The sequence below is a fragment of the Pseudoliparis swirei genome, chromosome 9 (genome assembly GCF_029220125.1).
Source record: "Pseudoliparis swirei isolate HS2019 ecotype Mariana Trench chromosome 9, NWPU_hadal_v1, whole genome shotgun sequence".
Lineage (NCBI taxonomy): Eukaryota > Metazoa > Chordata > Actinopteri > Perciformes > Liparidae > Pseudoliparis > Pseudoliparis swirei.
The window spans coordinates 28,037,237-28,049,935 of NC_079396.1; the positions used below are offsets into that span (position 1 = coordinate 28,037,237).

At 45.3% G+C, this 12,699-nt stretch overlaps 1 protein-coding gene across 6 annotated transcripts in view; it reads right to left on the reverse strand.

Moving 5' to 3' along the window:
- b4galt5 (UDP-Gal:betaGlcNAc beta 1,4- galactosyltransferase, polypeptide 5) overlaps positions 1-12,699 on the reverse strand; it is a 62,798-nt gene that overhangs the window by 14,809 nt on the left and 35,290 nt on the right. For 3 of the 6 annotated variants that reach the window (XM_056422556.1, XM_056422553.1, XM_056422554.1), the window contains exons 2-9: positions 9,920-10,039; positions 8,969-9,082; positions 8,594-8,721; positions 6,296-6,412; positions 6,002-6,189; positions 5,780-5,902; positions 5,575-5,676; positions 1-3,607 (exon numbers count right to left, since the gene is read on the reverse strand). The exon at positions 1-3,607 is cut by the window's left edge and continues 220 nt beyond it. In XM_056422556.1, the coding sequence (XP_056278531.1) occupies positions 3,460-3,607; positions 5,575-5,676; positions 5,780-5,902; positions 6,002-6,189; positions 6,296-6,412; positions 8,594-8,721; positions 8,969-9,082; positions 9,920-10,022 (1,023 nt within the window). In that variant the 5' untranslated portion in view covers positions 10,023-10,039 and the 3' untranslated portion in view covers positions 1-3,459. Of the gene's footprint in view, positions 3,608-5,574; positions 5,677-5,779; positions 5,903-6,001; positions 6,190-6,295; positions 6,413-8,593; positions 8,722-8,968; positions 9,083-9,919; positions 10,040-10,467; positions 10,620-11,593; positions 11,713-12,699 lie in introns of those variants that run through there. The other 3 variants (XM_056422555.1, XM_056422557.1, XR_008832786.1) reach the window with 3 other exon arrangements.

Genomic DNA, 12,699 nt, shown 5'->3' on the forward strand with positions numbered 1-12,699 from the left:
CTCCTCCAATCAGAGTTGAGACGTCTCCTCCAATCAGAGGACTCGGATCTCTTGTAAATAATTCACTTTCATACAAAAACAATGAATTTCGTGTGGATTTTCTTTTGGAGCTGGTTTGGGTGCTTGTGTTGTCATTGCATTGTAAGCATACACACACATACACACACATACACACACACACACATACACACACACCGCAATAGAGGAATGGAACATGTTATATTATATTTATAAAAGAAAGAGGAGGAGGGACGTAGAAACATGGACGCCTCCTCATCTTCAGCAGCTCAGCCGCTCTTTATGCATCCGTAGTGATTTTAAGACCTTTATAGAATTTCTAAAACACTACACACGACAATATTTACAAGGATCATTTTCTTGATATGCACTTTTTTTTTCTTTCTCAATTTAAATAAAAAACATTTTTTGCTTATAAAAAAAAGAAAGAAAGTCAAATGAAATAAATTAAGAAGCTTTAAGGCTGCCAATCTTATCAGATGCCCAAAGAAAGGTCCCTTCATTTAAACTGGTACAGAACGATCAGAGCGGGCAGCACGAGGGACGCCTTAGTGAGCAGCAGGCCGGTCTTTGTCCAGGACCATGTATATAAATATATTTATAAATATAAATATATATTTATAAATATGTGTATATATATATATTTGTAAATATATTTATAAATATAAATATTGAAATAAATATCTATATATTTATAAATATATATATATAATTATATGTATATATATTTATACATTTATATAAATGAATATAAATATAAATAATTATATCCATTTATAAATATCTATATTCATAAATATGTGTAAATAAATATCTATATTCATAAATATCTATGAATAAATATCTATATATATCCAAACTTAACATGGTCCTGGTTCACGAGTCAGCGTGCTCTCATCACAAACTGATAAACATATTTCCTGTTTTTAAATAATAATTTAAAGGAAAGTTATTTGTGTTGTTATTGCAGTCGTGTTGCGACCGCGCCTCGCTGCCCTGTGATTGGCTCGTGAAGTCCATCGAGCCTAATACTGACTGAGCGGGTCGCATCCCTCACCTAAGCGAAAGAAAAATAATAAAATAGAAACGTAAACCATTTGGCTTTTGCTCAATATCATCTACAGCTTTTAATTTAAAGCAATAATTTAAAAAAAGAAGAAAATAAAGGTAAACCGTTTGGCTTTTGCTAAATATCATCTACAGCTTTTAATTAAAGCAACAATTATATATAGAACACGAGTCACAATAACCTGCGAGTTGTTCACAACCGGATAATTACAAATCATGTTCAGACCAGTGCTGGGAGACAAAATTAAACAAAAACACACCTCAAACATCTGGATGGAGGACCTTTCAAAACAAGAAGAAAGAAAGAAAGAAAGAAAGAAGCCATTCCACTCAAACACACGAGGAACAGGAACCCGGGCGCTCAGGGAGGTGAACGCGTGAGCAGGAAACACACGTGAGGACGCGTGGCCCGCCGGCGCCAACGGAGGGGGGGGGGGGGGGTTCAGCAAAGGTCAGCACCATTGATTATCTACGAGAATGAAGGAGGTGGACGCCGGCGACCCGTCGCTTTGGTCTGACTACGTCTCGCTCTTCCTGTGGTCGTCACACAAAATGGCCTCGCGGTCCGTTTCATCAAATGAACACACACACACACACACACACACAGAACTACAAGTTTCAGTGCATCCGCCGGCGACTACGTCGTCACGTGAACCGCGACAACAACAAAACAACCAATTATCACAGAAGATACTCCATAAAAAGATTTAAATAAATAAGACGAGGTCCAGCCCCCCCCCCCCCCAGAAGAGACATCGTAATGCATACAAGGTGATTGTGTGTGAAAATTAAAGAAGAAGAAAAAAGCATCTTCGATGACGAGGGACAGCGGTGATGCTCGTTTTCTGTAAAAGATATAAAATAAAAAGGGAGCTACGTTTACAGTATTGTGATAATTACTCAAAATCAACACCGTGTCAAACAGCCAGGTAAAAGAGAACGAGGCCGACGAGCCAATCAGGGTCCCCCCCCCCCCCCACACACACCTCTTGTCCACATCTCAGATAACAAGCAGAAGAAGACATGAAGGCAGCTACGGATTGGTTGGGCCCACGGTGGAGGCGGGGCCGGCTCAAAGACAACAACAAAGCACGAAGCTTTCTGTAAACACGAAGCTTTCTGTAAACACGGAGCGGCGGCTTGAGTTTCCACGGTGATTAAAAACGTCGAGGATCTAAAAAAATCTAAATTATATCTTGCCCCCGGCACGGGTCTGAGGTTTGGGGTGAAGAAGCCTCCTGGAGGTCAACCCGACGACCCCACGCTGACAACAGGCCATTTGCATAGCACACACACACACACACACACCGTTTGCTTAGTCAAAGGTGCGTCGATGGTGATGTTTGCATACGCCGTCACTTCCTTTTTTTCTTTTTCGCGTCTTTTTTTCTCTTTCTCCCGTCGTCCAATCAGAGGGCTCGGCAGCACCCGGGAAGCCGGGACCCGTTCTGCCGTTCTGAGATGACGTCGCAGCTTATTGCCGACGCAGCAAACACAAACGTCACAGCCTCGTTCTCATGCTCTCATGTGATGCTGTGTGTGTGTAAATGGTACGTTCACAACAATAAAACAGAGTTGGTGAAGAGGTGATGAAGGTATTACTATTCTCTAAAGTTAGGATTTCACAAACAGTATACGTGACTGAAAACACTCACTCTTTTTATCACTTTTTTCTTCTTCTTCCTCTTGCTCGTCTTCTTCACTTTTTTTTGGCAAACCTTCTGCAGAACCAGCTGCGAGAGTCCACTGGGCTAAAAAAATAATAATTGTGTGTCGACACCGTCGTGCGTGCGTGCAAAATGTTTTCACACGCTTCTACTGCATTGATGAAGAAAAGAAGAAAAAAAGTGCCAGAGCTAAAAAAAAAAGAAAGAAGAAATCAAAGCCTCGGGGAGATCAGCACATGTGAGTCAGACTGCTCTGTGTGTGTGCGTGTGAGTGAGTGTGTGTGTGTGAGTATGTGTGTGTGAGTGTGTGTGTGTGGCCTATTTAGATAAACAAACACACTACGTGTGGGACTAAGTGTTGACTGGATCAGAACTTTATGAATATGATGCTGAAGGCCAAAATGGTGCAAAAGGCATGTGGAGACGGGAGGAGGTGGGAGGAGTGATGGGCTGCAGGTGTGCAGCATTTATCCTTAATTTTCTTAGCAATTTATCCGATATACTTATATTCGAGTGTCCATTTTTTTTCCCTCCGTTGTTTTCTTCTTCTTTTGTTGTTGTTGTTGCATACAAAATTTTTAAAAAAAGAAACGAAGAAGCGAAGAATCGATCAACTAAAGAGTCCCGAGCGCCGCCGCGCCCGTTGAGATGAGGCCGACGCCCCCGGAGGACTTTGATTGACGGGTGTGTTTTGCGGTTTGGCGCCTCAGTAGTCGGCCACGGGCGCCAGCTCTCTGCTCAGGCGCACCGTGATGTTGGTGTAGAGAGGCCTCCTGGCCACCAGGGGGGAGTAGTTCAGGTTGAGGAGACCGTCCACTTTCTGTCTCTCCTTGGAGTGGCGGAGCAGACTGTACCTGCAGGAACGACAGAGACTCCATGAGACGCAGAGCGGCGTCCATGTTTTACACATCAACGTACCCTCACTGCGGAGATGACGTACGACAGACAGTTACGACAGAAAGTTACGACAGACAGTTACGACAGAAAGTTACGACAGACAGTTACGACTGAAAGTTACGACAGAAAGTTACGACTGAAAGTTACGACAGACAGTTACGACAGAAAGTTACGATAGAAAAGAAAGTTACGACAGAAAGTTACGACTGAAAGTTACGACAGACAGTTACGACAGACAGTTACGACAGACAGTTACGACTGAAAGTTACGACTGAAAGTTACGACAGACAGTTACGACAGACAGTTACGACAGAAAGTTACGATAGAAAAGAAAGTTACGACAGAAAGTTACGACTGAAAGTTACGACAGACAGTTACGACAGACAGTTACGACAGACAGTTACGACAGAAAGTTACGACAGACAGTTACGACAGAAAGTTACGACTGAAATTACGACAGACAGTTACGACAGACAGTTACGACAGAAAGTTACGATAGAAAAGAAAGTTACGACAGAAAGTTACGACAGACAGTTACGACAGAAAGTTACTCTTTCACTTTTGTCCCGTTCCGCTCGTTACATGGATACAGATTCAAAATCTCCATCTTCACAGGAAACTCAGTTCAGGCAACAAAACCATTCAGTTAGGTTTAGGAAAAGATCGTGGAATACTACGGTTTAGGAAAAGATCGTGGAATAGTAAGGTTTAGGAAAAGATCGTGGAATACTAAGGTTTAGGAAAAGATCGTGGAATACTACGGTTTAGGAAAAGATCGTGGAATAGTAAGGTTTAGGAAAAGATCGTGAAATAGTATTTTTTTTTTAAGTTCGTGAAATATTTAGGTTTAGGAAAATATCGTGTAATAGAATTTTTTTTAAAGATTGTGAAATATTTTGTTAGGTTAAGAAAAATAAATAAAAAAATATCGTAGAATATTAAGGTTTAGGAAAATATTGGGGAATATTTAGTTTTCGGAAAAGATCGGGAAATATTTATTTAGGATTAGGAAACGATCGTGGAATAGTAAATTAGGTTTTGGAAAATATTGTGAAACAGTAAGGTTTAGGAATAGATCGTGGAATAGCACGTTTCAGAAAAAGAACACAAAATACTTTGTAAGGTTTAGGAAAAAATCGTGAAACATTTAGTTAAGTTCAGAAAAGATTGTGAAATAGTAAGGTTTAGGAAAAGATCGTGAAATATTTAGTTAGGGTTCGAAAAGATCGTGAAATAGTAAGGTTTAGGAAAAGTTTGTGAAATACTTAAGTTTAGAAAGATTATCGTGAAATACTGTTCTGAAGTATAAGCAAGTTACGTGACAAAATATCAACGTTGACGTCTCCAGGCTGAAAGATCGCCGTTTGTTGGACCCGCCCACATTCACCCGATTACGATATAAATGGATAACTTCCGAAATAATTGCGGTGCAGTGCGTGCGTTGCTTTTGGATACGATGATACATCTTGAGATAACACGTAGCGGAGGAGGCTCCGTCTGCGTCACCAGACGGTTAAACTCTCCGACGCCGTCGCGTCGTCTGCAGTTGCGTATTCCTTCCACCGGCAGATCGTACCGCAGCGTCGTTAGCATGAACACACGAGATTAATCACGTCCGCTTTTTAAAAAAAAATCACAGATTCACAAAACGGCACACTTATTTAGGAGGAATTTATTTGTAGTACTACTAACTAATACGTGAAATAAACAACGACGAGCGAAAAAAGCGCCCGATTGGAATTCAGCCCGAAGCAAAACAAGCAAATCACATGCAAAGTCTTTAAAAAGAGGAGAAACTCTCAAAGTCAGCCTCCGGCTTCCCATGTGACCGGCTCCACACCACGAGAGCCCTAAGCCGCACTCCAGTGATTAGCTTCCACCAGCCTGTGTGTGTGTGTGTGTGTGTGTGTGCAGAGACACTAACCTTCCCAGGAACTGGACCTCCCCGCGATGGTGGCGTGAAATCGACATGTAGCGCCCCTGCTCGCCGTGCGGCCGGCTCACGTTGTAGTTGGCGTACCGCACCCTGCAAAGGCAGCGGCGACTCGTCGCTGTCATGTCGTCAACAGCGTGGGCGACTTCAGGAGACGCACCGCACCGTGTGTGTGTGTGTGTGTGCCCTCGCTCACCTGTTCCAGAGGTCATCGTCCTCTCCTCCCCAGCCCCAGAATGCATTAGGAAATCCATTAATCTTCTGGAACTGCTTCACCGTCATGCCGCTGACGCCGCCGAAGAACTCGTTGTACGGCAGCCTGGGAGAGACAAGCGGACGCATCAGAACCGGCGTGGTCGAAAGCGAGGGAAGACGTCCGCCGCCCACGGGCCCCACGGAGGCCCGATTACCGACTCACATGTAGGAGTACTTGTCGAGTTTGACCGCAAAGTGCCGCGGCATGTCGGCGCAGCCGTAGTAGTTGCGGTCGTTCTCCATGAGGTGGTCCACGTCGTGGAAGACCAGGCAGTCCCAGTCCAGGTCCTTCATGGCCTCCTTGTAGCCCACGTTGAACAGCATGGCGCGGTTGAATGGCTGCGTGCCCCCCTTTGAAGATATAGATATAGATTTTTAAAACACTGTTTTTGGAGGTTGCTCACTTCCTGTCTGGACGCCACTCGGCCGAGTCGGAGGGGACGGGCGCGCGTCGTACCTGCTCAATGATGTAGAAGGCGAACTGGAGCCTCTGCCTCTGCAGCACCGGCACCAGGTGCCTCAGGAGGATCGGCAGGTGCTCGTGTCGGTTCCTGAACGGGACGAGGATCGCCACCTACAGGACAGAAAACACATTACAACGCATCCAGAGGAAGAAGGGTTTAGTTTTAATGGGTAGCGTTACTGTTCGCACAAGAGAGAGAGAGAGAGGGAGAGAGAGAGAGAGAGTGTGAGAGAGAGAGAGAGAGAGAGAGAGTGCGTTATGTGTTAGTGCTTTTTTGCATTAGGAGGAAATGCAGGAAGTTGTTTCGGTGGCTCTTTGTCTGTCGGGTGAATCATTATCTTCTGGGTCGAGGAAGACACGGCGGTTAACTCGTTTTTGTTTCCGCATGCCACAGGGATTAACTGAATCTTCTATTTCTTTAACTCATTTCCTGTCATCTTCATTGTGTTGTTCCTGTTTTAATGTGTGTGTAATGATTCCTTCTGGTCACATGACATCTATGACACCTGTCCATCCTGGAGACGGATCCTCCTCTGTTGCTCTCCTCAAGGGTTCTGACCTTTTCTCCCCTGAAGGGTTGTTAGGGAGTCCGATGTGAGGTCAAAGGTCAGGGATGTCTATGTGTACAGATTGTAAAGCACTCTGAGGGGAATTAGTGATTTGTGAAAATGGGCTATACAAATAAACTGAATATATATACACTTCTTTTTTCCGCATTTTAATGTCAAGCTGATGACCCCTGACCCCTTAGGTAGCAGCAGCAGCATCGAGGTGGAGAGCTGTCTGACGCGACTGCGACACACTCTGGGTTCATAGGAACAAGTTCTGGAGAACGCCGGTGAAGACACGAGCGCTGCCGGCAGAATACTTTGCCTAACAACACATGGCGCGACTTTCCTTTCACTAAACCGGGAGAGATTGCCAATTTACTTCAATAATTACTTCACGATGAAGTTCATAATCTCAGAGAGAACTTGATACCCGCTGACGGCTCGGCCTCAGGATTACATGATGGAGGATAACAACCGCCCATTCGATTGCGTGCTGGTCCTGATATTGAGAGGATGTATTATTTAATTCAGAATAAACTAATTACTAGTTCCCAGCATGCAACAGGAAGAGGAACTGCCCTTGCCCAGCTAACTGATGACTGGCTGTTACAGATTGGACAATTAGAAAATGGCCGGCTCAGCCTTGCCCGACCTGTGATGCAACAGACCGTGAGATTATAGAGATTATGATCACTAAATTTGAGCGTTATGGATTCAGCATTGTGGCAGTCTGTTGGATGGTCCGTTATCTTTCTGAGAGATCGCGGTATAACGGTACGTTAGATGTGGGGTTCCACAGGGAAGCTGCTTAGGCCCCTTACTCTTTTCCCTTTTTCACAAATTATCTCCCTTTGTCAATTAAGAATGCAAAAATGGAAATGTGCTCAGAGGACAGGACACTGGACAGCTGCGCTTCAAACAAACAGGAACTTGCAACCATTCTGGATCAGGATCTGGAGTCCGATTGGCTGAACGTGAACAGCCGGATTAGCCGATACAGCACATGTGCACTCTCGCCCGTCATGTCGTAAACTTCTCGACAGCCTTCTCATGTTTTTCAGAGCGGTAGTATTTAATCAGACACAGTTCAGGTTACTTTATTCGTACCCATAGGTATACTCGGTGACTATTTCTTCGATCAATCACCACATACATGTAACGGACATAACCACCACACGAGGATCGCTAGCTTAGGTCTCTCGCAACCGAAGAACAAAGCTCCTCAAGCGGACAGTTATCAATCACTGCTTGTAATTTAATAACTCCTCATATATGTCACACAGGTGTCAAACAATTAAACGGTGCACCTCAGGCCACTAACCACTTGACGTGTTGCGTTGCCTTTGTCGTCATGTGCTCCTTCTTGTATACATAACGGATGCGCTGCACGATACACATCCAAGTCCCCGACTGAACTACTTTCGTTAGTAATCACTAAATGATTATTGTTGTACTATTTTTAACGGTTTGTTTCATTTGACTCAACATGTGCAGTATGGAAGCACGGTGGAATTAGCAAGGTGGCTAGCCAACTAGCTCGCGTCTAAATGAGTGAACCGTTGACAAGCTAACGCTTATAGCGTACTTATGTAATACTCGGGGCCGGAGCGGCACACTGCTGTCTCCAGATAAGTGACTCGTGCACGATGGAATTCAGCCAGCATGCTTTTTGTTTTGCCTCCAGCCGTCACGCTGACACGATCACGACGTGGGCCCATTCCTCTGTGATTTTGGGACTCACCTTCCAGCGAGGTAAACAGTCTTTGGGCTTCCAGAAGCCTCCCAGGGTCCTGTTGGGCTCTCCCTCCAGCAGGGACCTCTCCACCTCCTCCAGAGACACCTCACTCATATTCACCTCCATCTTGCCCTCTGGGAGAAACAGAACGACACATGTGGCAGTTAGAACTACCCGAAGGTACACATTGACAGGTTCATATGGATGTGCATCGTCAATCAGAGCGGAAATTAAATGGGAAAAAACGGCGTCTGTCGCCTGGTGAGCGACATTTTAATATTACACAACAAATATGTGGAGGAGTGCAACAGGAGTTCACTTAACGGACGACAACCTGAAAAGCAACCGTGTGTTCCCTTTCAAATCAAAACCAGGACTCACTCATGGACAGCAGCCGCTCAGGGCAGACCTGAGAGGGGAGGTAGGTGAAGCCCTCGGGCAGGTATGTGGTGGGAGGAGCCTCGCTCTCGCTCACATTGAAGTCGTAGGCATAATCTGGAATCACAAGCATGCGGACAGAATCAACATCACGAGTCTTTTAGCCGCGTGCCTGTAAAGCCGGTCGCAATATTCATCAGAGGGTATATGGACGTGACCTCTTTATCATTTGAGTTGACCTCCACATTGACCTTTGTGTGACAACATGATGCCAGAATTAGCAGCAGGGTTTCCCCAAATATTGAAGGAAGACCTTAGCGCAGACGTTGGTATTTGGTATTATAAATTATTATAAAATATTTTAAATAAATGTATAGCCAAATATATAGCCAAAATAAATGAATATATAAATATAGCTTGATGTAGGCCTATAGCCAAAACAGCTAAATAAATTATATAAATTAAAATATAATATAAATAAATATATAGCTCGATATATAGCCAAAATAGCGAAATAAATGAATATATACTATGAATTAATACATAAAACAAATGTCTGAATATCATTGAGAATTAATTGAATTGCTCATATAAATAAATATATAGTATAATAAAATAAATAAATATACAGCCAAAATAGCTAAATAAATAATATAAAATATAAATAAATGTATAGCTCGATATATAGCCCAAATAACTAAATAAATCATATTAATGAATTAATACATAAAACCAATGTCTGAATATCCTTGAGAATTAATTTAATTGCTCATTTAATGGTGTAATGGTTATCATTATTATTATATTATAATTACATCAGTCTAAAAGGACAATAAGAGAGACTTGTGTTGAGGGCCCACACTCAGAAGGACCATGTCAGTATTTAACAGGGGGTGTGGGGGGTCCACATGCGCGGTCAACATCTGGATAGTGTGTGTGTGTGTGTGTGTGTACCTGTGCCGTTGATGCTGTAAGCTCCTCTCACCACCTGCTCTAGAACCTGAGAGCCGATGTTCCTCACGTTCTCCCTGAGCTGGATCCCTCTGGCTTGGACCATGAACACATACTCGTTCACTGTGGGCAGACGACGACACGAGAGGACATGGTTAGCTTCATCAGCTTATTCCACACACACACACACACACACACACACACAGAGACAGACACACACACACACACACATGCCATATGACGGAAAAGCTGCGAGGCTTCTGGAGTTTGTAGCCAGGCCTGCAGGCTCCTCCTCCTCCTCGGAGATTTATACTTTCTATGCATATTTTCACATGTTTTTATTGAAGAGGAAAAAGGCCTCGGAAGCCTTTATATTTAGACCAGGAGTGCGTGGGGGGGGGGGGCTGACTTGGTGCAAGGCTGTTACGGGACACGGCATGCACACGATACACATGAAGGACCCCCCCCCCTCTCCTCCTCCTCGTCCCGTAAACCCATCGAGCGTGACGGGCGGAGGACCTTGAGCGACCTTGTCCTCTATGAGCGCTCACAGGAACAACGCTGTCTGTGCCTGCCAAGCCCCGCCCACCTCCTCCTCCTCCTCCTCGTAATGTGCTTTGTATCCGTTCCCGTCAACTCCGTTTTTGTTCCTGTCGCTTAGGTAAATGACGGCGGGGACGTCACCGGGGCATTGATGTTGGAACTAAACAAAAAAAGAGAAAGAAGAAGGAGGAAACGCCCACAATGCACTCTGTTCCTCCAAAAGGCCATTAACTCCACCGTGATGGCTCAGCAGTGGGAGGTGATCGTTCTGCTGGCTCCCTGATACCGTTTCTGCATTCTCACACACACACACGCAGAGAGAGACACACACACAGAGAGACACACACACACAGAGAGAGACACACAGAGAGACACACACACACAGAGAGAGAGACACACACACAGAGAGAGACACACACACACAGAGAGACACACACACACAGAGAGAGACACACACAGAGAGAGACACACACACACACACACAGAGAGAGACACACACACACAGAGAGAGACACACACACACACAGAGAGACACACACACAAAGAGAGAGACACACACACACACACAGAGAGAGACACACACACACACACACACACACACAGAGAGAGAGACACACACACACACATGGACACACACACGCCCTTGATGCTTCCGACGCTACACCGGGTCGAGAGCACGAGGTGAGCGGCGGGGTCAAGAGGTCGCAGGTAGTCGGCGTGCGGTTCTTAAGCTGTAGCACGCCCCCCCCCCCCTTACAGTGTTAAGGTTTAGCGGGAAGAAGAAGAAGAAGAAGAATCATTCAGAGGCTCCTCAGTGTCTCATGAGACGTGAGAGTTCACTCAACGAGGCCCCAGTCCTCCTCCTCCTCCTCCTCCTCCTCTCTTGTGGTTACATAAGAGCCGCCCTGACAGCGCTCAGGCGCCACGCTGCTGCACTTTCCTCTGCAGTAAAACTAAAATTACAAATATTTTCAAAAAGTACACGACTGCATCCTGAAGGCGCTGATGTCGTGAATAAAGACGCTTTATTTGTCCTATGAATGCGTTTCCCCTCTGCAGTCCTAGAGGTTTAAACTGAAAACATTTCATTATGATTTAACTCGTCTTTACTAACTTTACGGGAGAAAAACCCACAAGAAGACGATTACAGAGCAAAAGGACGCCCAGACATCTCCACGTGTGATTCATGACTTCCGCCCTCTGGGCAGCAGCCGCGGCCCTCGGCTCGGTTCCCCCGCTCAGGAACCAGGAAGAAGAACCCGCAGACGCCCTAGTGGTGACGTCACAGGGACGCAGAACACACACACACACACACACACACACACACACACACACACACACACACACACACACACACACACACACACACACACACACACACACACACACACACACACACACACTAGAACTACTCCTGCTTTATGAAACAAACAATGAGGAGGTTACCAGACCAGAGGATCAGGAAATCACAGACATGTATTCTATATATTCCAGAGGGCTCCTCCCCCAGAGGAGGAAGACGAGGGGCAGACTCTCCTCTGTTGGGGCGAGTGCTCTTCATCTCTTCATCTACTGCAACGGGGATGACGTCGGCACTCCAGTCCCTGGCCTCCTGCCACCTCCCCCCCCCTCTCCTTCCTCTCGGTCGATCCCCCACTCATTGGTCCTCTCCATCTCGAGTCTCTCGTTCTCCCCTCCTGTCACGGCGGTTCAACGCAGAGGGAACAAAAACTCAGGATTTATTTTAAAAGTCAAAGTTTTGTTTTTCTTGCAGCGGTCATGACTCATTTTCCTGGTTTTTAAACGCTATCTTTTGGGGAAATTCTCCGCGTGACATTCGTTTCCTCCTCATGACTCTCAGCAGGAGAACGCTCGCCTGTGACTCCTGTGAGTCCTGTGACTCATGTGAGTCATGTGACTCATGTGAGTCCTGTGAGTCATGTGACTCCTGTGAGTCATGTGACTCATGTGAGTTCTGTGACTCATGTGAGTCATGTGACTCCTGAGTCCTGTGACTCATGTGAGTCATGTGACTCCTGAGTCATGTGACTCATGTGAGTCATGTGACTCAGCGTGACGTAGTAGACTCAGCCATGGCCTCATTGAAGAGTGTTTCCTGTTGTCAACGCCATTTATAGCTGGAGAAGTGTCCTCTTCTTTGTATTAGTATTATTCTCTCGCTGTGTACAGTCACCATGAACCACTGTGGCCAGTGTAGCATGAACGCGTGGTGGAATTAG